Source organism: Nipponia nippon, unplaced genomic scaffold (genome assembly GCF_047370975.1).
Source record: "Nipponia nippon isolate SJK-2023a ecotype South Korea unplaced genomic scaffold, ASM4737097v1 scaffold_3, whole genome shotgun sequence".
Taxonomy (NCBI): domain Eukaryota; kingdom Metazoa; phylum Chordata; class Aves; order Pelecaniformes; family Threskiornithidae; genus Nipponia; species Nipponia nippon.
The window spans coordinates 126,496,624-126,523,627 of NW_028262347.1; the positions used below are offsets into that span (position 1 = coordinate 126,496,624).

At 49.5% G+C, this 27,004-nt stretch overlaps 1 protein-coding gene across 3 annotated transcripts in view; it reads right to left on the reverse strand.

The window, feature by feature from the left end:
- Positions 1 to 27,004, reverse strand: part of STK32C (serine/threonine kinase 32C) — a 98,608-nt gene that overhangs the window by 38,416 nt on the left and 33,188 nt on the right. For 2 of the 3 annotated variants that reach the window (XM_087767265.1, XM_087767263.1), the window contains exon 2: positions 6,082 to 6,137. The exons of the other annotated variant lie outside the window; for it this stretch is intronic. In XM_087767265.1, the coding sequence (XP_087623391.1) occupies positions 6,082 to 6,137 (56 nt within the window). The remainder of the gene's footprint in view (positions 1 to 6,081; positions 6,138 to 27,004) is intronic. 3 annotated transcript variants of the gene reach the window in all.

A 27,004-nucleotide genomic window follows, 5' to 3' on the forward strand; every position in this document is an offset into this window, starting at 1 on the left:
TCCTGTTTCATAGCATCATAGAATCATTAAGGTTGGAAACGACCTCTGAGATCATCGAGCCCGACCTGTTAGCCTAACTGCCTGGTCCCCCTCTAAACCATGTCCCTAAGCACCACATCCACAAGCTTTTTGAATACTTCCAGGGACTGTGCACCACTGCCCTGGGCAGCCTGTGCCAATGTTTTCCTCCAGGCCTCCTGACGATGAGGAACCAGCAGGTTTCAGGATTCGGGAGGGACAGAGGCTGTCTGAGCGACAAGCTGAGAAACTGTATGAGTGAGGGGTGAGCCTGGCACACAAAGCGAAGCTATCCCGCTCTACAGCCAACTCCCGGGAGCTGCCGCTCATGCGCGCCCCTCTGCAGCAGACCATACTCCTCCCGGCATGCTCGCGCCAGGGGACTGCCCGAGACAGGGGATGCAGCAGCCGCGCAGCCCCAGGGGAGGCGATGCCACCCCACCACGGCGCTCTGCTCTGGGGCAAGTCCCCACTCACACGTGGAAACCTGCAGGGGTGGCCCAGGTGGTTTTTGGGTGGAGGAGGCTGCTTCCACCCTCCGCTCTCTTACACCGCTTTCCTGTCCACAGCCTCCCGGCTGCTGGCGGGAGCATCGGTCCCACCTCCCGTCCCACACCACCGTGACTCATCCATAGGGAATGATGGGGGCTGGAATAAACCTCAGGCAGTTTCTAATGCAAATGTTAATAAGGCACTGGGTATATAATAATAACAGAAGTGGGCAGCTTTTACTATAAATCACTGTCTTATGAAGTCTGATCCTTCAGAAACCCCAAACAGGTCCCTGGCGAGGGTGCGCAGTATCGTGTCCCAGGCCTCCTTCCAGCTGAAGTCATTGTTGACTCCGTCACTCGAGATCATTCGGCAGCATTTTCTGCTCTGTGATTGTACTGCTGCTGCCCCCACACCCAAGATCTGGACAGTAAGGTAGCGTTGGATGACACCGTCACTTCAGCTTTTCATTCTTTGCCATTCTCTCTCCCGTGGCTTTTACTGATGACACACTTACAGGTTAGCAACATTCAAGAAAGAAAAAAAAAATCACTAAATACTACCTAGGAGGTTTTATCAGAGGGAGGATCACCCGCCACGTGCTCCGTGCTTTCTCACGCACCCACTCGTGGTCGCTGCCAGACGAGGGATTTGAGCAGATGTGCCCCCGCGCCACGGGAGCTGCTCCTGTGCCAGACTCGGTGGTGAAGCACGTCCTTCACATCACTACTCCTGCAATTGCCTACCTCCTGCCTGCAGGACCTGCTACATCCCGCACAACGCCCTGTGTAGCTCTGGGACCCAAGCAGGACGGTGCCTGAACGGTGCCGGCGCAGCAAGCAAAGCCTTTCCCTCCTCCAGGGCTGGGGCCACACAGCGAAACCTCACCCAGGCAGGGCTGGCTGGCGAAACACCAGAGGCTCTTGGTGCCCCGGGACTCATGGACGCCCCTTGCCTGGCTGTCCCCTCTCAGCTAACCACGCTGCCTGTTTAAAAAGCAAACGCATTTTCACCTCCAGAGCCTCCTGACAAAGTGGCAGGTCCTCCCAGTGCCCTCTGCCACCAGGGTCGGGGCCATCGCCAGCGTGAGAACGAGTGACGGGGCCGATGTCCGGCAGGAACACGCGTCTTGAGACCCTGCCTGCGGCTCTGACAAGCCCTTGGCCTCACACAAGCTCCAGTACAGCAAAGGAAAAATCAAGGGCAAAAAATATCCATGGTATTTTAATATCAAAGGATTGTTTGTAGCCTTTCTTTTGGGGGTAAAGTCCAACATTTATAAAGCTGGAAAAAAAAGACAAAGGATCAAGCTTGTGTTGATATCAAAGAGGGATTCAGTTGAGAATAGACTTTTTAAGGGAATTTTATTTACAGTATATCTACTGGGTGGGCATTTATGACCTTTAGAAAATGGATTAAAGCTTTTCTATACCCAGCCTCAGGCTGTGTGAATTATTAAAGCAACAAAATCATGAAGTTAAAGTAAACCACGTTGCAAGCAAGGTTTCTTTGGAAGGGTCAGTGAGAAGGCACCCTCAGGGAGCAGGGCCCCCTCAGCAGCCTCCTGAGCCGCGAGGGCCACCCCATACCCCGGCCCGGGGAGGCGGCCAGCTGGGGAAGGCGGACGCCTCCGCCCGCGGCCGCGGTGCTCCACGCCTGCCCCGCCGTACCGAGGGCCGCCGTCCCCCGCGGTGGTCCCTGCGCGGTCCCCACCCTCAGCCACGTGCGCCTCCCGCCTCTGCGCCGCATGCAGCGGTAGGCCGGGGGGTTGTCCCTGTTCTCCAGGCCCTCCCTGTGCAGCCTGCCAGCTATAAAAACCTCTTTACTACCAGACAGTTCCCCTGAACCTTCACAGGTCCCAATAAAACTTCATTAATTACTCAAAATAAAGAAAAAAAAAGAAGAAGAAGAAAAATGAAAGCAACGCCCCCCAGATCCCTGCGGGCTGCCTGCACCGGCTCATCTGCCCCGAGACGTAGTGTTCTCTCTGGAAAATTTCATTTCAGGTTGCTGCTCATTCCAGCCCCCATCCCGATTTAATCCCCTATTTCCAACAGCAGCCAAAGACATAAATCGGTGCTGAAGAACTGCAGATATGTTTTTTATTTCTTCACAGCAGTAAAGTGAAAATAACGAATTCCCATAATGCTATCCAGTTAAATTCCCATAATGCTATCCCATGGAAAAGGTGGCAGTGGCTGATTCGAGGGACAATCAAGAGGGAAGCCCAGGTGGGAGGAGGAATACAGGGGCAAACACTCCCTCGGCTGCCTTCGCGTTCAAACAAAGACTTAAGCCAGGAGAGGTCAATTTTTAAGAAGGGAGACGGCAGGACACCTGCAACGCGACCAATGCCTTCTGAGATATCCAGGTCTCATCATGTTGCTCATGAAGCGTAATGAAACCCAGAGCGTGTTTCCCGTTAAAACAGGGGATCACAAATAGCATCACATTCTGGAAATCCTCTCCTGGCTACTGCTCCTTGGGTAAGGGCAACGGACCAGCTAAAACCTAAGCAACTGCTGCAGCTTGAGAAAGGAGTCTGTGCTACAGGAGAAACATAATGCTCCTATTAAAATACTGAAAATCAAATAATATTACCTCTAATATGTATCGAAAATATTACACATTTGCTAATTTGAGTAAACATGGATTGAGCATGACCTTCATTTGATCGGTAATATTTTAAAGATGATTAAACACACCTCTAGGAAACAGAAATTGGCTGTTTTTTTGCAGATATGCCAGAGCCACAGGTCAGGGCCTCTCCAGTCTCCTCAAAAGCATTTTCTGAGTTCCTTTTTCCTTCATTTGGTACGGTTCCTGTACCAAAGACCACACAGTCTGTCCTGAGAGGTGCACGAAACGAGAGTGGAAAGCAAATGCCTTGCCCAGAGCTACCCAACGGGTTGCTGCCTCCTAGGTCCCGTCACTACGAGATCACGCAGCGTCACAGATTTCACAGGTCACTCATTGCACACCGAGTGTCTACACCCCCATTTTGAGACGGACGGGACACCGGCTCCTAAATACCTTCCTGAATGTGGGCAGATAAGTGCCTAAATCAACCAAAGCAACTAAATTACTCATAAATTTCAAATACGAGTTTTAAGGTAGGTAGTTCTACATTTTCTGTAATTAAATGCAAGTTGTAAATGACTTTGTAGATGTAAAAAGCTTTTCTCAGTATCAAAGGAAATTTAGCATATTGACATAATTATCCAGAAAGATGACAGATGAATCATTTCAGCATTTTGTTGAAAGTGTACATACAGTTCTGATGCCTGATAGACTGCTACGTGCCAGACTTAACCTTTCTTTAACATAAACAGAAAGGGAAGCAGCCATGAGAAGCAGCTCTCTTCAAAGCCAAAAAGGTCCTTCCCTGGGACAAGAATATTTTTTTTCTCCTTTTCGTGTTTGGAGCAGAATTAATTTTCCAGCACCAAGTGCTGCTGCTCAACAGAATAAAACCTCTTTTCTCTGGGAAGTTTACATTTGGAAGTATGAACCTTCTCCTATGAGCTTGAAAGAAATGTTAGCTGCTATTTTTTGGTAAGATTTTGAGTTAGGTTTTGGTCTGTGACAACGAGCAGGAGTCACAAGACCCTGAGAGTTCCCGTGCTCACCAGGAGCGTCTGGGGAGACTTTCCTCTGCTGTGTGCTTTACCTTTGCAGCGCTGCCCTAAGGAAGGACCTGAGCTTGTATTTAATCACTCTCCATCGTCTAAAGCAACCTCAGAAATCTGACAGAGCTCTGCTGCCAGCTTTCACCTCTTCTTGCTTGAGAGACATGGCTGCAAATATGGGTGACTACTTAAAACCACCCTCTCCCCAACTTGCCCACTCCTCGGCATTACATTTTCATTAGCCCTGATCCTGTGTGGACTTAGAACGAAGCCAGGCGGGAATTCACATGGGTAGATTGTGCCCCGAGCATGCCAGAACTGTGTAATAGATACCTCAGCGTTCATCAGTTAACTGAGGCTGCGACGAAACATCTTCATTAGCAAGCAGTGCAAATGACAGCACTATGACTAGCAATGTCCCTTCTCTTGACTCTAAGAAGAGCTGGACTCTACCGCATTGAGACTGTGGTAGGATTTTGTACTGCTACTGTTTCTCAAGACTGAAGCTACGTAGTACATTTTAAGTATTTACAAAGAAATTGTCAGTAATCGGTAAAAATGGGGGCTCTTCTGGCCAAACAGGTCTCAGATCTGCTGAGGAATTTCTGCTTTTGCAAAGTTTCCAAGCGTCCAACCAAAGCTTCCAAGCATCGAATGCAGCAGGTCAGGCTGCTCACGTGGCCATTGCCCGGTGTAATGCTGCCTCGTCAGGGCTGTAACGGGCAGAGCGAAAAAGCAAAGGACAGTATGCCTCATCTCCTGGGCCAGCTTCAGATTTTCTTACCCTCCTGGTATAAGCTTTTGATCAAAGTAAGATGGGAGAAACCAGCCAAGATGACCAGACCAGAAAGAAACGACAGAGGATATGGCTTTCCTCTGATCGCTCAGCTTGTCTTCAGTTTATTTTAGCAGCGTGTGGAGACAGGGAGGCGCTCGTGCCGTCCTCTGAACTAGTCTGGGCTATTTCACAAGTTCAACATTGCACACTTGGCACCATCTCAAAGGCCCATTTCCCTGCCCCAATACCCAGTCCTGGAACAAAGCCCCACACCACGCGACCATCACGTGAGAAGATTACGACAACCAAATTCAGCAATTTTCATGAATCGTCACCATCGTTCCTACAGCTCCTGTCCATCGGGTGCCGATGTCTCGGCTAAACAGGGGGGCACAACAACTGTTGGGGCACGGTAAAATGCAGGTGACAAAATAACCACAGAACAGTACCAGTGCAATGAAGTCTCGTGCGTGGGCAAGGACGTATGCATGTGCACACACACATGCACACCAAACTTCGTGCCTGCAGTGCAAACAAATGGTGTAAAATGCCACGACAGAAGCTGCAAATGGTTATGTACGCAGGGACTGAGTGAGAAAAAGGGAACGAGAAAGGAATGAAACTAGGAAATCCACCAGTAACTGATTTCCAGAGCTACCCAGCTTTTTGATCATCACCTCCCACCTTCTCCCACGTGCTTGGCAAAAAAACTCGTTAAAAATAAACAACAAAAGCTCTTCAGCATAACTCATTTCTGAGTGGGAAAACAGCCCAGGGCTTCAGCGAACCCCCTTGACCACGTCGTGCCAGCTCAGTCAATCGCCCCGAACAACTCCCAGCACCTTCCTGACTTACTGCCCCCCCCCGCCCCCCCATAAACCCTCTCAGGGAACAGAAAACGAAAAATATTTGCCATGAAATGGTCAGTTGTGCTGGTAGTTTAAAATACACCTGTTTCACCAAGATGCCAGGAATTAAAGCAATGCCAAATGACAATGAGGTATTTTCCTGAACACATTTCTCCTGTGTTTACTTAGCAGCCATCATCCAACAACAAAAATAGCCTATTTCAGCACCGTTACTGTTTCAGTAAACCACAAGTAGATAACAGCAGGCACCTGATAAAACATACAAGCAAACTCAAGACCAAGCATTCAAGCCTACCTTGCCAAAGCTTCCCTTCCCAATCGCCCGGAGAATCTGGAAGTGGTCAAAGTTCACTACAAGGTAAAGAAAAAAGAATTTAAATTTGTAAATGCTTTACTGAAAAGATCTTATATTTAAAAGGAAGACAAGGAGACAACTAAAGAGCATTGGTCAAGCTTTTATTAAGTCACCGCCTCCGGGGGAAGATGCAGGACAGCAGTTGTTTTTCTTTCAACAGTTTCTTTGTGTCTGCTTGAAGTAGCTAGCGAACAGGTTGAATTAGGTTACTGAATAAGTGGTTAAGCACCAGCTAAAATACAGCTTCGAGCTGTGTCGATACAGGAGGGGTCTCACAGAAATGCCGTAAGCGCGTGAGCAAACTCGGAGCGCGGCAGAGGAGAACGCCAGTGAGCCACGCGCCCCACGCCGCGGGCAGCCGCTGCTCTCCCCGCGCCTGGCTCCGTGCTGCTGGTGCATATTCAAGACCCAGTCGGGCTGGTGTTTGTGCTTTCCAAACAACAACATTTCGAGGAGGGCGACTGACCTCCACTCTCCTCGTGTGCAAACCCATCTGCACCAGATCTGTTACTTTTTCCAGAGCCACGGTGAGGAGTAATGACAAAAAAGGACAGTGCAGCTGTAACACTTCAGCTACTGCCTTGACCAGCAGCCACTACAAACAAGATTATTTTTACTAAACTATTGCTGTGATCTAATCTAATATCAGTCCTAAATAAATAAAGAAGATAGGTCTGTTTATACCAATAATGAGATAATCCCCATTGCCATATAGTTGGAGTCCCTCACAGACAAACGAATAAACACTGTCACAAAAGCCAATGCAAAGGACACAGCATTACTCCCACTTCACAAATCGTCTCTTTGTACCCCAGTTCCTTAATGACCTCACAGCTCAGTAAGCTGCAGGGCTGCAGACGAAGCCCACGTGCGCCCATGCATGCACATCACGTGCCCACGCTGCACATCAGCGCTGGGCGCGGCACGAGCACACACTTTAACTTCTGGTCAGCCCTGAAGTGGTCGGGCAGGTGGACTGGATGATCGTCGCGGGTCCCTTCCAACTGAACTACTCTGTTCTATTCTAAGCCCAGTGTGCTCTCAAAGTGGCCGCATGTGTTCAGGAGGAGCTCGCCGGTGGACCAAGCCGCACCCTGCTCTGCTCCACCCATCAGCCCTTGCCATTTCTACCATGGGACCCTGACCACGCAAGGGGACCCTCAGCATCTCCTCCCCAGAAAGCTCTGAAGACTGGACAAAGAGAAATGCTTGGCACGGGCTTGGGGATTTGCAGCATGAATGATGCATGAGATGGTCAACAGAGAGCAGTGAACCCATGTTTGACTGACGGTGGAGACCAAAATCACACAGGAAGAGTGGGAGCAAAGAATTCACTATAAATATTCTGAGTCCCACTCCCAGATCTTAAATAAATGCACATCTGTCATCTCTGAGGATGAATCAAAAGCCCACGCATGCCCGTGGAGTTCCTATTACCCTTTTGTGCTAGGCTTATATCCAAAATATTGTTATTGTCGCTTTTGTGGGACATTTTCTGCAGGAGAACTCGGAAAACTTTGCCAAATGAAATTGAAAACAGAGTCTGGGCCAGCTCCTACCACGTATCTCCCCCCACTCCATAAGCAACGCTGAAGGGCAGATGCACCGTCTCCTCCCCTGGGATGCTCCAGGACACTCCGTGAAAGACCACGTGGGGAAACCAGCGCTGGCCCGTCCTTCTGACGGCCTCCCGCACCTCCGGAGGAAAAGCTCAGCTACACGGGTGGTGTGTCATGTCCTTATCGCTCCCCTTCTCGGTGGGTGAACAGCTTTCTTTTAGTGGGACTTGACAGGTCTTGGGCTGAGAAGCCATGAGGTATTGGCAAGGACGCAGGTAACGCCTGGAGCCAGTGGCCGGCTCGTCCGAGATGCTGCAGGAGCTGCAACCTGGTCGCCTGCTCCCTCCTGTCTGACAAACCCCAGCCCTGCAGGGAGCAATCTGCAGCCACAGGCTGCTGATTTTATTGAGTTTTTTCCGACCACCCCTATTAGAGAGCCTGCAGTGAGCGATGGGTAACCACAGCTACATCTTGTTCATAAATATTCTTTCTGAAATCCAAAACGTTAGCACACACAATGCTGAAGCATTTGGGGCAATGGATCCAATTTTTTTCACGTGCAAGCAAGTCCATTAATTGAACTCCGGTCACTACGAAATACTCAAAGAGGAAACCCAGCTATAGCGAGCACCTTCAAAGCACAGCGTTTTCTTGGCAATTAAACCATGTGCAAGTGCTCACGATCTGCATTCACTCCAGGAGGACAGTTTTTGACAATTCATTATAACGTCTGGAATATTGTAAAAAATCATTGCCACTGAGAAAACAAAACCAAAAGTGTCATTTCCATGTATCCATGACTACAACTGATCTAGAAAGCATGCTCCAGTCAGCAGTCAAGCAACAAATCTAGATGTGAATATTCACCAGGCCCTTGAACCTATCAGCAAAGATGTCACTTTTAATAAATTAAATACACAGTTCTGCTGATTTGAAGTTCAGATGATGTTAGATGAACAGGCACTGACTATTTTTTTTCAGTTTCATTGTCTTCTTCAGGAATTAGTAAGCAATCCCGTTAAAGAAAAAGCAAATCTCAACGTTTGAGGAAGAAAATCATAGTAGCAGCATGTTGCTTTTTGTGCGCAACACACTGGATTTCTAAAAATGAGAACATATCACTACAGAATATGTGATTATCCCTAAAATAGAAATCCTGAACCTGCCTGGAACAATTACGTATGCTCCAGAGACTCCACTTTCTGTGAGCTGACAAGAGAAAGCTGTCTTTCACCCGCAACTAGAAGAGCTGATTATTGGGGGGTGACTGGTACGAGCCTGAGTCACAGATGCCAGCAGAGGATTTCATGACACACGCTCCCAGCCAGCGGGAGATGACAGCTGTTGCCTCTTCACAGGACCATACTCACCCACGACTTTGACTTCAGCGTGGCACAGTTTTGACAGTCACAATCTGTAAGTACAGAAATGGTTTTGGCTTGAGGTTGAACCAGAGGAACCTGTCAGAGGGAGAGAGGGACCTGAAAACCTGGGATGCTTTAGGAAGCATTTCTTTACGGAGAGGATGGTCAAACACTGGAACAGGCTTCCTGGGGAGGTGGTCGATGCCCCATGCCTGTCAGGGTTTAAGAGGCATTTGGACGATGCCCTTAATAACGTGCTTTAACTTTTGGTCAGCTCTGAAGTGGTCAGGCAGTTGGACTAGATGATCGCTGTAGGTCCCTTCCAACTGAAATAGTCTATTCTACTCTACTTCTATTCTATTCTATTCTATTCTATTCTATTCTATTCTATTCTATTCTATTCTATTCTATTCTATTCTATTCTATTCTATTCCATTCCATTCCATTCCATTCCATTCCATTCCATTCCATTCCATTCCATTCCATTCTATTCTGTTCTATTCTGTTCTGTTCTAAAACCATTTGCAATGTACAAATGCAAGGGAATGTGGCGCTGTGGCGCAAAGACGCTGACTTGTTGGTCGCACCACAGTCCAATGCCATCTGTTGTGTTGAAATGCCCCAATGGGTATTTTGTTAGCTCCTCATGAAAAAAATACGCTAATCATTCCTATTGACTCCTCTAACAGCTCGTTATCGATATAGCACCTTTGCAGGTAAGTGGAACTGCAGATATAAGATGTTGGTATTTGCCACAAGAGAGACATGCCTCTTCCTGGCATCAAGTGACAAACCATGAATCACAAATAAAGATAAATACCGTGACCTGGATTTGCTTGGTTCGGCGTGGTTTTGTTCTCAGTCTCCAGTAACGCATGAAAAGCAGGATGGCAGGGTTTCACGCGCCTGTTGGACCTCACCAAACCTCACGCAGCCCAGTCCAGCCCACTTCACAAGAGAGTGCCAGGTGCTGCACTGACATCTCTATAATTAAGATTTCATTGTAGTCACAAAATGTACTGTGTGATAAAGCAGGCTGGATGCACAGCTTCTATTTTCCAGTGAAATAAAGAGAATGAAGAATATGTTTCTCTGCAAAAATTCTTTATACAGAAGGACAAGTATGCCTCAATATAAGATGCAAAAAAATGAGGTTTTTCTCTTTACTATCTTAAAATTATGAATGTTTTCATTATTTTTGCTGTTTATTCTGCATTTATTTACAAGATATCTAAAAGTACGGCAAGATAAAACTACCATAAAACTTCAGATACACAGTGCACACCCAGTGAGGGTTCAACATCAGGACCTGGTATTCATGTCCACCAGTAGGAAAACTTTGGATGCAGTTAGCAAACTGGGGAAAACAGAAAATTACAAATCACATTTTAAGGATCGAGTCAACCTTTCACTATTTATCTGCGAGTTTTCCAGCTCCAGGAATGACTCTCTACAACACTAAAGACCTAAGAAATTCTTTTTTGAGTCTTGTAACAGCAAATTTGTAGGGCTAGTATGGCATGATCAACTTCCTCTTTCTATCAATGTATTTCTATATGTTGGCATAATTAATAGCATTTGTCTACCTATTATATTACTGCAATCTAGCTTTGGAAGAAAGCACCACGGTAATTGATGTAGAAACATTAATATGTGGCCACAGTAACCACAAGCTTGCTGCCACAAAATGCCAGGAGCTTCAGCTCACAGAAGAGAGTTACAGCTTAGACTTAAAAGTCATTGCACACATCGATTGCAGCCAGAAAGGAGAGGCCACTTCTGCAAACCACGAGGCGGTGGATGGACAGGGAGGGCGGCCAGCCAGGCCATGCCGGGAGGGGGACGGCCTGCGGGGAGCATGGGGCACAGGGGCACTGCAACGGGGAAGATGGTCGTGAAAGTCAGAGGATGACGAAAAGGAACCACAGAAGGACTAACAGACGGCGGGATTGGGAGCAGCTTTTAGAGCAATGCAGAGGGCCTGAGCAAGGGGATCGGGCAGACCAGGGACGTACTGCAAAGAGCCTGTAAGGGAAATGTGGGCATCACTGCAAATGGAAACCTCAGACAATTTCCAAAGAAGCAGAGAGCCTGCTAAAAACAGTGGGGGAGAGAGAGGGGCAGGCCAACAGGAGGGAGAGGGAGGACTCGCTATGAAAAGCTTTCAAATTGGAGGATGAACCTGAGTGAACTGGGAAGATTGGGAAGATCGGGGAGATCAAAAGTGAGATTTGTGATTAGAGATGAGGTGAAGAAACTTGGGAGAAAAAGCAGAGGTATTTGATGGAGAGAGGGAGCACAGGTCAATGGGGAATGCTATCAGCAGTCCTCCCCAAGCCTGAAACCCTTTGAACACAAAGCATCCATTTTTCTCTAACTCGAAGGCTCCATATGGCGCAAGAAACCACTGCTTTCCTTTCTATCACTGGAAAAAGCACAACCAATATGTTCGGTCTCCTACATCTCGGGCTGATCTGTTTTGCCTATTCATATCCACAGAGAAGATTACATGGATGAGAAAAATGGAAATACAGTATAATGTGACTGACAGCAAACTCAAGTGAGCATTAACTATCCAGGAATTCAGGGAATGCTGGTAGATAATGAAAGAAATTAAAGGTATAATACAAGCCCAGTGCTATAAATGAACCCCTTTAGAAACTAAGGATTCAAACATACTATTAGGAAGCAACTCTGAAGTCGTGTAAAAACAGCGAGTTAATGTATGATTAAAAATGAATCTCTGTGACTCCGTAAGGAATCAAATATACCATGCAAAGCAACTGCAAAGTCATTTTAGGAAGACTGGGTTATTGATATTGAGTACAATAATGTTTGCATTGGCCAGAAATCATTCCTAATTAGCACAAAAATACTGCTTGCATTGGCCAGGAACCCTTCCAAATGAGTGCAAGTGTATTACATTCATCTGCTTCTCCATCAAGGAGCTCAGGAGGCACTAGAGATTGCAGAGAAAAACACTGCACCTTGTCCCTTGTGTTCTGTATGCTTCACAAAGGCTATTTCTGTTAGAAAAACCTATATTACTTTGTACTAACAACCCAGGGAGGCAAATGGGTTATTCATTAACCACCCAGCTGAGCTCTCCGGTGGTGCAGATTAGCGAGCACTACATGAGCTCACCGTGCTCTTGGCCAAAAGCACAGGAGCCAAGCACGTGCTTTACGCAGGCAGGCTGATGGGCAAACCAGGCCGTTCGCATGGGCCGCACAGCTTCCGCAGCCATCGGCCTCCCTTAGCTCCGGGGCGAGGCGTGTTTTCGGAGGCTGGCTGCAGAGGGGCAGAACACACGAATGCTCGCCAGAGCCCTCCGGACCATCCAAAACAAAACCAGTAACCAATGCCCCGAGGCCAATGCCGAAGACGGTTTTGTTTCTCCGTGCTCCCACATGTTCAGCTAGTATTTCTAGAAGGGTACTGCCTCTCAGCAGAACTTGCTGGTAAACAGCCTGTTCTATGCAGGTATCACTTGTTAAACAGCTTCCAAGCAAATTACAGAGTGGTGGTATCACAAAAGCAAATGTTACATAGAGATTCACCCTGCTAGGCATGTACGCGCTCCAGGCAGAGCACCGGGGCTCAGCTGGCCTTGGAGCCATCCCCACATGGGCCGCGCAGGAGCAGGAAGCTCCAGGCCAGCAGCACCTCGCTCCCTCGTCCCCGGGGGTTTGCTGGGCCCTGGGGGGTCACTGCTTCCCAGCCCCGAGGCCTTCCCGCAGCGCTCCCAAGCGATCTGCGCAGCGCGGGGAGGCCGCCCGCGGAGGTGAAGGTCTCATTACTTGGCAGCCCGGCCTCCAGACCGCCCCAGTGCTGAGGGGGAGAGGTGACAGCCTGTAAACCTTTAGGCACATCTCTACAGCTGGCATCTACGCGTTATTGGCTCCACTGGGCACCACGGAAAGTATGCATTTGTCTGTGTGTTAAACACAGTATTTGAAGTCTATGTACAGAGATGTTATTCCTAAAGATGATGACTGTTAGTGTCAGCCTGTGGCTGACAGAGCACCTCATGGCTCCCAGGCCTGGGAACCTCGGCCACTGACTGCCAGCCAGGCTGGGGCAGGCGCCAGCAGCCCAGCGCGGGGTCTCGGCCATGCGGCTCTGCCAGGACGAAGCCTCCCACAGCCGCTCGGACGAGGGGAGTAGGCGGGTGCTGTGCTGGCAGGTGGCAGAGACACCCACCAAAAGCAAACCTCCCTGCACCAGGGGCTCTGCCTGCAGAAAAGCTCGAGGAGCTCCCGCCTGGAATACAAGCAGCCATACTCCGCTGTGGACACAAGTTCATCTGTTCCCAAGAGCAGTGACTGCAGGCTTTCCGGGGCAAGAACCATCACGATACATTCGTAAGGGAAAATTTTATATGCAGCTGGAATAAAATCTCCCTGGCAAGTAATCAAACTCTTCCAGCGTACCAAGTCTAAAGTAGAGCAGAGCTGAAGCCGTTTGATCACAGTATCATCTTATCTGGGCTGAAAGGACTGCTCGTTAGAGCCCTAGCAGGAACGACAGGAACACACTGTTTTTATCCCAGTTCCTTGGATGTGTCACTGTTACAAACCCGAGACCTGCTTCCTGGGGCAGACGCACATTTCAGAAGCCAATACTGAGATGCAGGTTTCGATGCAGAAGGACCCTGCAAGGAAAGAGCGACGTGGCAGAGAAAATAAGTCTCTGCCCTCACAGCAGCAATGCCGGCGTCTCTCCCGCCTGACAGGCAAAGAATTCCTCCTGGGGGGAAGGGTGAGGAAGGACCGGTGCTCTTGGAGGGACCCCTCACTGCCCGGCCGCGGACCTAGGCCCTCTGCCCAGGCTGCACGCACGCAGATGAGCAGAGAGCTGAGAGCTCTGGTGGGTATTCGAGCATTACTGATAGTCTAGATTAGCTTTGTTGATTATATAGTGAAGGAAAGACGAGATTTTTCCCCTTTTTATGCTATTAGTATTTTTCACCACAGATGGGAAAAAAAAAGGGACAAAAAAGCAACCCTGGATGGAGGAAGAGTAAAGCTGATACACAAACTCTCCAGGAACAGCATATAAATTAATTGAGTGCTAAATATGAAACTAAATCCATGAGGCCGTGATGATCCGAGCACTGCCCCTCCAGACACGCGCAGCAGGGTGTCCTCTGCCACCTCCCCAGCACTCCCCGTCTGCACACCAGCCCGGTCCGCTGGGCCAGCCGGACCCCCAGCTCCACTTCTCCACGTACGGGCAGAGGCGGCTTCACAGGCACAGCAGAAGGCACCAAGCTAATTTTCCATGCCAAATAACTTAAGCTTAGCCTAAAGTGCCTGCGATCACACAGGCCAGCACTACACCAAGGCAAGCTCGTCTATGACATCCCCCGACTTGCCCCGTCTCTGGGAGTACACGGGCTGGAGCAAACAGGGCTTGCAGGTGACAGGACCCGCTCCGAGGCATTCCACTGGGGCCCACCGGCACTGCCGCGCGGCGTGGAAATAAACAGAAGTCATGCTGGTGGTGAAAGAGGAAGAACGGGAGGAGGACTGGACCGAACGAGGCCCAGCTACGGCTCTGCGGCACTTCTTCCTTCACTGCCTCTGCCAGCTCAGGCCCGCGGCTGCCCGGCTGGCTTTACAGGATAATCACCACTTCTCGCTCCACAGCACTAGTAATTATTTTTCTTCATCTCTCCCTGCTCTTTATCCCAGAATAGAACAAGAGGATCAGGAAGGTCATTTGAGCCATTTGATTCTCGGATGGTTCCATCATAATTGCGAAGTTTGATTTTTCCAGTGGCATGGGGAAAGAAAGAGGGAACCAAATCTCCCCCCAGTCACCTCCTCACTTCTCAAGGCCAGCTCCCCTCCACACCGCCCGCCGCCAGCCCTCCTCCTGAGCCCAGGCTAGCCGCCAGGCTGGGCTTACCCGTGGGCTTTCACACACCGGGAATTGGGGACATCCACTCAGTGGGTAGAAATAAAGGGCACAGCGCTGCTCAGTTGTAGTCCGCACCAGAGCAGGATCACCCCTTGAGAACGATGCACCCAACGCGTGCGCTAACCAATGGGCTTTGTACTTTCAACATAAAATGCTTGCAGAAAAGGCTTCTATAGACGTGTATATACACACACACACCATATACATACATACCTATATATGCGTGTGTGTATATATGCCCAGGGACTGATCAGGCAATAAACAGAAAGACTCCTCATTGTTCATTTTTCCCCTTTCCTCTCTTTAACTGAGAAGGGAGTGGGATCTCACCACTGGAGACAGGCAGGGCCACATCTAGGGGCACAAGCGACCTGCAAAATAAGCTGGTGCTGGAGGAGGAGACGCTGCTCTGAAGGAGACGCTGCTCTGAAGGAAACGCAGCTCCTGGCCCCTGGGCACGGCAGCAGCACGCACCGCGCACAGCGCCGGGGGTTAGCTGTGCCGACAGACCTTGTCGTGGGCAGCCCCGGGCTTCATCCCTGAGGAGTGCCCCCGGACCACGCTCTCCTTCCGCACGCCACTGTCCCAGCCCTGGGCCAAGGGCGTCCCCGCACGGTGCACCAGGGAGAGGAGGAGACAGCAGAGCCCAGAGTGAAGCCACCAGAAGGAAAGCGGGGAGCGCGATGCAGGCCGGCAAGTGCAGGAGAGGTGCAGGTGGCCCCGGGGCGGCCGAGGTGCCAGCGGTGCTGGCAGAAAGCTCAGGCAAGGCGTCCTGCTTTTCAGCGTGGGTCCTCTGCTCTAGGAATCCAAAACCAGACAACCAGTTTCTAACGGGCCAAGCAGGTAAACATTTTACCCAGATGATGAAAATTACCATTAAAAAGTACTATGATGTTCCTTCCTTGAAGGCATGACATTTTGCATTAGAAATAAATCCAATTAAATACCAAATTCATCTTCCATCTTTTATCAAGATGACAGATTGGATGTCTACTCTAGCCTTTAGTTGTTTTGTTGCTTTTTTTACCCCACTTCTACAGCTTAGAAAATTTTATTTCAAGTAACTAAAATTGATTTATCAACAAAAAAAAAGTCTTTATAGCACATGTTTATAGTAGCATAACATTAGCAATAAACATCCGCTAAATGTTGCTTAATGTTTTCGCAACATATGTTATAAATGATAGATGGATGATTTTAGGTGCCTTATAAAATATTTAGGTTGCATTGTGTTCAGGGCTAGGCTGTGACTGCTAAAAACCCTAAAGTGAACACAAAGCACCTTAGTAAAGTGAAACAGTTTTAGACAAATTTATTCCAACAAAAATTGTAAAGCTGGCCATACCAAAACACTTACTTAATTTCCTCTGTTTGATTTCATTTTTTTACAGTCTGTAGGGAGGTGGGAAAGTCTCTCTTCTTCTGGAATGTTTTTAAAACTGACCTTGACAGTACTTTTCTGTATAAGATGGCCTCCTTTGCATTTTAATTTTAAAAGCTAAAAAGAATAAATAATTACACAAAATGAAATGTTTGACCCAAAATGAAGTTTTGCTTTCTCTGCTGAAAAATGTGGATTTTGGCTATTTTACTCTGAAATGCTGCTGAACCTGCAGCCCCCATTCTCTCCCCTCCTGGTGCAGCTCCGCGCACCGGCCACGCGAGAGGCGACCCCCTCAGCCCCAATCAGCGCGCGCCCACCCCAGCGCACCGGGCTCCAGCCCCTCCGAGCACCCAGCGCCAGCGACCGCCCTGGCAGAGCGGATTTGCTGCCACGCTGCCGGACACAACCCGTCCCCAACCACAGCCGCCTCGCCACGCTGCCCGGCGGCTTTGCCTTCAGGACGTCGGACTGGGCGACGGGTCCTCAGCACTTCTCCACCCCTGCTTAGCAGAAGTCTCGTTTGATGCTCGCGTTACCGGGTCTATCAGCAAAGTGAGCCCCGCCGGAGCCCTCGCAGTGCTGCAGAGGCAGCACTTTGCTTTTCACTACAGCTCAGAAACAGCTTTCTGTTGAAACTGGTTTTGATAGAAAACACTCTCATTAAAAAAAATCTTTCAAGTTTTCTCAAAAACTAAGCTGAAAATAAAGTTTGAGGCAACTTTGCCATTTCCATTTCAAACTGAAAGCTGACGATCTATTTTGCTCAGCACAACAGAAAAGTTTGGGTTTTGTCAGCCTCAGTTCGCTTCCATCCATGGGAAAAATGTTAATGTTTTATGTACGTACCATATGTTTTGGCTCTGCAGTGGTAAAGTTTGCTGAGCAATGCCAGTTTAAATACAATTACGGAATTCTCATAGGAGGATGCAGAAACCTTCAGTAATCAGAAATAAAATCCAGCCAGTGAAGAAACACACTGTTTCCAGGAAGAAACTTATTACTACTATAGTAAGCCAGCTCCAGTCCTCCACGTTTTGGAGAAGGCAGCTACTAGCTTCAAATGAACCAGAAGTCCACAAGAGACTCTTGCGATGAAGCAGAAAGCGTAAGGAAGAAGAAAAGAAGGAAACGTTTTAAAAGTTTGTAATAAAACTGGGGATGTAGAAGCTCAAGAACCATCTCCAAAATTAAATCAAAAGAGATATGAAAGAGATGGGTCTTTCAAAAGTCTAGGAAAGTAATTTAACTAGGAATTCCTTTGATGCAGGATTTTTTTCCCCTTTGTGGGGTTGCGTGCCTAGCCTCACGGGACCTCAGTTCATCATCTCATGTCCTTAACATAACTCCAGACAAATGCTTTTTATGCAGCCAGCAAGAGTTTTTACGTTACTGCAGCCCGTTCAGAGAAATCCTCCCTTAACTATTTTCTTCTAAAAGTCACCTTAGTACAGCCGCCACACCAGCCGCCCATCTTGAGCTTTACACCCGCATCTCAGGATGCTGCTGCCATGCCACCACCTCTCTGCTCTCAGACCGGCCACCACCACCAGAAAATGAAACCCCGGGGGCTGGGGCTGCGATCTGGGGCCCCCGCTGCCAGGAGCGCTGCTGGCTGGAGCAGGCATGCACCCAGGGCGAGGGCAGCCCCGAGAGCCGGGCCGCAGCGCCCCGGACAAGGCATCGCACGCGCGCCCGTTGAGCTGAACTCAGCTCTCGGGTACAGGGTCCTCATTATAATTATCAGAGAAAGGAAACTAAGAATTAAAAATACACTAATCCAAGTTTTGTTATGCAAGGACATCTTTGTATTTTAATATTAGCCATAACACCAGGAACACATAACACATGGAAATGAGCAATGCCCAAGTCCTCGGCTTTTCCCTCCCCGAAAGGGAGAGGGGTGCCGGGGTGGGCAGCGAAGGGCCGGCTCTCCGCGGGAGGCAGCAGCGGTACAGCAGGGCTGGCCCCGCTCTGCAGGACCTGTCACCTCCTGCAGACGTTGGAACGGCACTGTGCCTTGCTACTTCCTTACAGCCTTCCTCATCAGACCTGCCGCCTCATAAAAAATGGATATTGCAGCATTCCTCAGCCTCCACACTTGTAAAGAAAACCTGCACTGCACCCTCAAGCTGTATCTGAACTGTAAAATATTTAAGCCCATCCAGCAATGCTTGATGAGTTCTGAAAACATGGGAATGCCAGTAGGGTTTGCAGCTAAGCTTATGCAAAACGGTCTTTAAGTGGAAGGAGGATGCGTCATAAGCCCTGCCGGAGAGCGGGTGCGTGCTCAGTTCTGTCCGGAGCACGGGCCTGCTGACCCGCGAGAGGGGTCCTGCCAACCAGCAGGACCAGAACCCGTTCTGCTTAGGGCAGCCTCTTCGACAGCAATTTTCCTGTTTATTGTTTTCTTGGCAGCCACTCCAGCATGACCTGGGATGGATAAGGCTCCAAGAGAGAGGGGGAAAGACCAACATCACACAGCCCATGGTGCATGGGCAAAAATTGTCATAGGGACCTGCAAGCTAGGGTGTTTTACTTTACTCCTGGGTATATATAGCAGGAAACTTTTCTGGGGTTCACTTATAAAGATGACTAGGAAAAAAATTAATGCCAGTTTTTAGTGCTCTGTAGGGAAGCAATTCTGTCAACCAAACTTAATTGCCTTATTTGAAATTTCTAGAAAACATGGCAATCAAAGAGAGCAGTGCAGGCCCCTTAGTCTGCGCTGAACTGTGAGGCTCAGTGTTGCAGGAGTGCAGTTAAGGCTTTGCTCTGTATATGCCAAGAAAACATACATTAAATGGATTAAGAGCAGGATGAGCTGTGGCTTTCTGGCACAGTTTTTAAAGCAATAACCATTTTTCAGTTCTGTCTAATATAAGAAGGATAGAATTTTCCACATTTATGCCACAGTAATAGTTTCATTTAGCATCCCGAACTTGCAGTGTAATAAATACATGTTTTATATTAGAAGTAAAGTCTGCTTATTTTCATGAACTTAGCTCACACTGTGGTTCTGACTGTGCAAGGGAGACCATGAAATGAGAAGTTATTTCCTTAAAACATTTCAGTCCACAATTTGAACACAAGTTGAACAGCGACAAAGCCACCGTTGAGAGTCTGACACTACAAACTGCTTCAGATCCTCAGGTCTTTAACTCACCCTTGTGCTGAGGATGAGCACAAACCTAAAGCTCCTATCTTCTTTCAACAGGAACCTCCTTTGAGTGAATTCGCGCAATTTAAAGGATGCAAAGGATTCGTGCTGCCCTCCTGCACAGGAATGTATTTGTCCTGGTTTCAGCTGGGATAGAGTTAATTTTCTTCTTAGTAGCTGGTATAGTGCTGTGTTTTGGATTTAGGATGAGAACAATGTTGATAACACACTGACGTTTTGGTTCTTGCTGAGTAGAGTTTACACCAGTCAAGGACTTTTCAGCTTCCCGTGCTCTGCCCCATGCACAAGAACCCGGGAGGGGGCACGGCCAGGCCAGCTGGCCCAGACCGGCCACAGGGCTATGCCATACCGTATGGCATCATGCCCAGTATAGAAACTGGGGGAAGAATCATAGAATCATAGAATCGTTAAGGTTGGAAAAGACCCTTAAGATCATCAAGTCCAACCGATAACCTATCACTGCCAAGGCCATCACTAAACCATGTCCTCGAGTACCACATCTACCCTTCTTTTAAATCCCTCCAGGGATGGGGACTCAGCCCCTGCCCTGGGCAACCTGTGCCAGGGCCTGACCGCTCTCTCCATGAAGAAGTTTTTTCCCTAATATCCCACCCAAACCTGCCCTGGCGCAGCTTGAGGCCGTTCCCTCTCGTCCCATCGCTTGTTCCTGGGGAGAAGAGACCGACCCCCCCGGCTCCAGCCTCCTTTCAGGCAGTTGCAGAGAGCGATGAGGGCTCCCCTCAGCCTCCTCTTCTCCAGGCTGAGCCCCCCCAGCTCCCCCAGCCGCTCCTCCCCAGCCTTGGGCTCCAGCCCCTGCCCCAGCCTCGCTGCCCTGCTCTGGCCACGCTCCAGCCCCTCCATGGCCGCCTTGGGGTGAGGAGCCCAGCGCTGAGCACAGCATTCGAGGGGCGGCCTCACCAGTGCCCAGCACAGGGGCACCATCACCTCCCTGCTCCTGCTGGCCACACTAGGAAGGAAGGGGGGGACGTTTGGAGCGATCGCGTTTCTCTTCCCAAGTCACCGTTACGCGTGATGGAGGTGGCTGAGCACCCGCCTGCCGATGGGAAGGAATGAATGAATTCCTTGCTTTGCTTTGCTTGCGTGCGCGGCTTTTGCTTTACCTATTAATCCGTCTTTATCTCAACCCATGAGTTTTCTCACTTTTACTCTTCCCATTCTCTCCCCCATCCCACCGGGGGCGAGTGGGCGAGCTGGGGTTAAACCACGACAGTATTTTGCTCAGAAAGCACGCTACCTTTCATGTTATAGCTTCTTCTCTATGTTAATCACTTTAAAGTTGCTAAATTATTCACCGTTCAGAAAATACATTTTCATTGCCTAGAGTTGGCAATCGAGAATGACTTACAGAAATAGGTCATCCTCATCCCATAGAAGAATTAACATACACTTCGTGTGCGCTCCCCCCCCCCCCCCAGTTTCCATTTTTAAGCTCTGTTCCACGTGAGGATGGGCCAAATTTAAACCGTCTGCATTTTTCATGCTGCTCCATCACGCTAAACCCACAGTCTTCGCAATGTGCCTTGAGTGTACATTTTTAATAAAGCACACCCAGCAACAAAATTAATAGACCGTCTTTTGCATGGTATTCTCACAGACCACGAGCAAAGCTTTAACGATAACTGCAAAGGATACGACCCGAGTTCTCAACACCGCTACCTCCGCTTTGGAAACCTCCCTCCCACCTGGAGCCCCCAGCCATCACCACCCTCAGCCACGAGGATTTTTCATCCGCCCTGGAGGGGGGAGCAGGCTGCGGTTTTCTTTCTTTTCTTTTTCTTTACCTACATACCTCCAAAATAAGCAGATTTTAACATGACATTTAAAAAAAAAACGCTGGCACATTTAATTTGCTGTTTTTACACATTTCCAAATTAAATGCAATTTGCTAGGGACTGTTCCCCAGCAAGCTGTTAGCCATAATATGCCCAGGCTGCTGTCTATTGGGTCCACATCAATTTTTCCTCGCTGGGAACCACAGAACAAGGGCCTCGTTCAAGCTTTCTGTTCCTTCTATGCTTTGCACAGGCGGAGGTGGCACTTGCCAGCATTTGATTACATGGAAATCATACTGGTATCTCCAGCCTCCGGGAAACGGGATTCAACTAAGAGGAAACAAACGGCACACGAAACCAAAGTACAAAGCAAGAAAGCTATAACATACCATCGCCAGAATTGATGATAAAGAGCGAAATGGAGATTTAAGCCCAGCATGCAGTCAGGGGAGCAAAGGAAAGCTGGTTTGGTCGGTGCAAAGAAGGATGGAGGGGGCCGCAGCAGCACGCAGGTGTCACTGAGGACACCGACAGCCGCCCGCCCCGCGCTCTATTCCTGGCTCCGTCTCTGATCCAAGTGCATTGAACTGCCTCCCTCTTTGTGCTCCTTGCTGAAAAGCCTATTCTGCAGCGCGGAGCGTGCCTTGCACTGCGTGCCGTACCCACAAGGGCTAGCACAGAGGGATCTTATTCTCAACAGAAACTGTGCAAAGAGCAGAATTACACACCGACTGGGCAGCTTGCTGCTTGCAGGTCAGTGCTTGCTGCTCCCAGATGGAGAAAGAGCAGAAATAATGAGAAGAGGTCCATGAACCGTTGTTTGGGAACTCTAAGGTCCAAATTTGACTCTATTCACAATGGCAGTGGTAGAGCTCGGGGACGATATTTTGGCCCAGCGGAATCGACAGGAGGTTTCCCGGATGACTTTAATGAGACAGTTTTCCTGGTAAAGCTCTGGAAGGTGCCCGTCTCACTGCATCAAAAAACACAAGCCGTGTGTTCGGTTTTGTTAAGCACCAGGGATCTGCCTTAAGCCAGACTCACGGTTACACAACTTAACATTGGCTGCTTTCAGCAGGGTCCATGGACGCAAACCTGGCAGAGAATCCACGGCAGAACCAGGTCCTTCGGGCGTTAATGCTTGGCAATGGGACCTATTTGTTTGTGATTCACACCAAGTAAGAGAGATGCTGATCGCGGAACAAAACCTGCCCTGCCATATGCAGTGGATTAATTACCGCACCGTTTTGTTCCCGTAGCAGGTCGAAGCGATCATTACCTACTCAGGAAAACGAGTGCTAATAATAGTATTGCTCACAATCTTATTCCAGCATTCAATTCAAACCAATTGTTCAGCTCAATAGCAAACAGCTTACACTAATTCCTTCTAACTTTTAATACTTGTGTATCGAGAAATACGGAGTTCACACTGAAATGGCACAAATTCTAATACACAGCAGGATTAACTCTTCATGCTTTAAACTTAATTATGTGCAGTCAGGTGGCACTTGATATTCCTTCTTCCTTAGCTAAACCCAACAACACACATTTAATGATTTGGGCACACATACGCTGATGGAGCTAATTAGGACTCCTGTAGGGCTGAGCTCAACTTTTTCAGTGTTGTCTAAACTGAAAACAAAATGTTCTAGAAGCCATACTGCACAGCACAGACTCTCTGCAGACAACGTGCTCCTGTGCATCTACAGCAACCCGATAACGTTCGCTGGGAAAAATGAAAATACCTCCAAAGATAAATAATGAACACTCCATTTCCTGGGCTTTCAGTGTTTCACCGTTGACTCCAGTTTCAAGAGGATCAAACTGGGAACCAAATTGAAACCTCACTTATATACTTTGAAATGGATTATGCTAAAGGCTAAATGAAATAAAAGCTTGATTTAACAATACAAGCAATAAACAAAATAAATTCCTCCATCCGTGACTTGGTATTAAACGTGAGAAGGTACACTGCTCACTCAGGTTAGACGCCAGCTGATCTGTCATTAACCTAACCATAGTGTATCTTACCGTGCTGTTCGAACCCAAGAAGGTAAGTTTTGGCATGCGTTAGCTGGCCGTGCTGTGGTATAAGCTTTCTAATATAAGCCAAGGGAACAGAAGTCAGCCAAGAAACATCAGGCCAGCGCCTAAGATAAAGTCCTCGCCGAGGCATGCCTGGGCGTCTCGGCCATTTGTCTGCGCTCTCCCCGGGGCCATCCATCCACGGCACCCACCAGCAGCCCCAGGCACAGGGTGGCCAGCAGCCACGCTGGCTCCTGGCCGCAGCAGGGAACTGCCTGCCAGGAAGGCAGGAGGGTTTAATCATCTCCGAGATGGTGATTTCAGGCTGCTGACCGGAGCAAGCTCCGTGATGCCAGTCCGTGCACTGACACACGGAAGGGAAGACTCCAGTTCGTGCCTTTCAGAAGGCAGAGAAGTGGGATTAGAGGGATGCAACTTCTGTCCCACTCCTGTCTGTGCCCTCAAGGTGGGAGAGGGGACAAGGGGGAAAGGGTGGACCACATCTTACTCTGGAGGCTGTGGTCCTACGTACCCTTTTCTCAGCGGCACCGTGGGTGTGAAGTTGCCAGCTGCTCGTTCCCCTCCACTTCTTGCAGGCAGGTATTTTTAACCCAGATCAGTTCCCTGAACCAGTTCAGACAGCTTTCCCACAAATATCACAGGCTGCCCAGGGAGGTGGTGGAGTCTCCATCCTTGGGGATATTCAAAAGCTGTCTGGGCAAGTCCCGGATAGCTGGCTCTAGGCGACCTTGCTTGAGCAGGGGGTTGGACCAGACGGCCTCTGGAGGTCCCTTCCAACATCAACCAGTCCATGATTCTGTGGTCACTAACACAGAAAGCTAACGGGAAAGCACAGCAGGAATCACCACACAGATGAAGTCACTGGATGTGGGTTTAAGGAAACAAGAGACTGAAACGACTGGCCTACCGACCGGCTCCTGCTTCCACCATGTCCCTACACAATTACTCCCCAGTGTCCCAGCACGCGCCTGTACCAGCTGCTTAAGACCCCTGTCCAGAAAAGTGCTGCTCCTCTTTATGCTGATGTTGATGCTCCAGGCAGTGTTTCCATGGGTGCTCTTAGACCTTAGGTGGGCTCTTGTGCCCGCCCAGCGGGGTGCAGAGGCACGGCACGGAGCACCCTGCGCAGGTCTGCACGCACACGCTGCTGATGCGCCGGCGGCTTGGTCCCACACAGGCACACGGGACAGCAGATGAGCAGACGGCACACGCACGTTGGCCATGCTGCCCGCGGGCAGGAGCTGCAGCGCCTGCAGAGCCGCCCTCCCTCCTGAAAGCTCACCGGACACTTTGCACAAGCTGATGGGCCTGCCCGACCAAGGAGCCACAGCTCAGGGGAGCAGACATCTGCAAGACTGAAGCCACTAAGAAAAGCAAGGCAGAATATTTGCATATTCTCAAGAGCCAGCAAAGTTATTTGTTGCAACATTGGGCTGGATGATTACGGTACTAAAAATGCACATTTGGGAACGACGTTAGGAAATCCTGCTTTCTGAGAAACTGCTGACCTGTTTTTGAGACCATGAAAAGAAATACTGCAAACCATTACATTTGTGTCAAGATGTTACTGATTAAAGGTATGAAACCAAACTCAGGGTTTCCTTCTGTCATTTCCAAAAAGAGTGACAATATTCAGCAATACAGTACAAATGCTGTTCTGTAACTTTTTTTTAAATCACATCAACTTACTTAATAACATCGTTGTTCAGTCTGCTCATTACTGGTATTTTAGTACTATCTGGCTTCTCAGAGCCAAAAAAGAAACTGGAAGAGAATTGCTCCTATCAAAAGCCCAAGTTTCAGAGTATTTTTCTTCAAACAGAATAACATTTTTATACTACCACCATCCACCATCTCTCTAAGTGGAGAGGCTCGGTAAATAGCCACACAAGGGCCAGTCAGCTAGTCCTGAATTAGAGTGCCATTGTCCAAGCTTTTATAAACAACTGCAAGCCTAATGAAAGCTGGCACCTGGGGAGATCTGGGGAGAGGCCCCCCCTTTACAGGCCTGCTGCCCGCACGCAGCGAGCGGTGTTGTATTTAAGGCCCATGGCTGCAGCACAACGGTGACGGGGGCAGAACCAGAAACGTGTTTTCCAGCAGGAAACCCGCAGCTCTAACGAGCTTTGCTGCATGCAGTGCAGATAGACATGGATGGACGGACCCACCACCAGGACAAAGCCCAGCGATGAAACAGGCACACGGCGCAGGCGAGGAGGCTCCTACAGCAGCCGCGTGGCCCAAGGACCCGCGGGGACGCCTGCGCGGGTTGAGCAGCGCTGCTGGACCAAGGGCGTGATGAGACGGACGAGCAGGAGGAGCCGCAGAGGGACTCCCCTCCCGCCCGGCTCCTGCTGAGGGTGATGAGAGTTGTGGCCCGGGCAGCGGGGCGCGCAGGGACCGCTCGAGCAGCTGCACGGAGTCATCTGGGTCCTGCTGGCGGCTCCAGCTCCCTGCTTCTTGTGCAGGGGTGGGAAGAGCAGCAGACTTCTGTTCCGTTCTTCAGCCAGCCATGCTAGCTTCTCCTGGCAGCTGACCTGCTTTCTAGCACTTGTGCCAGCAGGATTTTACTTTTTTCTCCAAAATTTTATCACCTACAAAAAAATCTCTTGTGATAGCACTTATGGAAAAAAAATCTCCTATTAACATGGCCTCTAATTCTAACGTACAGATCCCAGAAGCCCTCCTAACAGCTGATTTGAATATCTCAGCAGTACCATCTTACGGGACACCCAGACCTTGGTGAGATCACGCATACCTGCTCGATGCCGGGGTGCCCCATAAGGTCTGCCTCCCCAGGTGCCTCTGTGTGTGCGTGCATGTCCTCATGGAGTGGGACAGCAGCAGATTCTCTTGAGGTCAGTGAGTAAAGGATTTGTTGCTGAAATTCCAATTTTTTTAAATCTTGGCTGGTCTTTTCCTCAGCAAAGGTTCAGGAACTGGGGAAATGTATTGTTCTGGAAACATTTGGAAACATCCAGCTGGCAGCTCTGCCCAGCGCAAAGAAACCCTCTCGCGGAGGTCCTGTACGTTCTGAATCGGTCTGTCAGGTTCCCCTTCTGCTCCTCCCCAGCACAGAGCTCTTTCCGAATGAGCAGGCAGATACGAACAGCAGAAAGCTCTCACCAGCAGAAAGCATGGTGCTGTCTACCAGCCAGGCCACTGCCCTCCCATCGCACTCCTCTCCCTCCCGGCGGCGGGGCAGGAGCATCCCCGCAGCCCCAGCGCTGCAGGCAAGACAGCGACCCGCGGGGTTGGAAACCCTGGGAAGGGCGATAGCGCTACCCCGCTCACATCCGATGGAGATCCCTCTCCATTCGGAAAACACAGCCGCTATTTTTGGATCTCCAGACTCCCACTTCACATGTCAGCAAATCTACATCTCAAAAATACATCCACTCTTTCCCTCGCACGCATCGAGCGTTCTGGGCAGCTGGGAAGGAAATTGTGCTTACTCACTGCAGCACTCGGCTAGCAGGCTGCTAACGGCGGGGTTTCAACTTGCGCAGAGGCTCCGCGAGCCCCGCTGCCCGGGGACAGCCAGCGTCTCCCCAGAAGCAGGTCACCACAGACCTCCTCCTGCCCCGCGGCCCGCCCCGGGGCTCCGGCTGCCT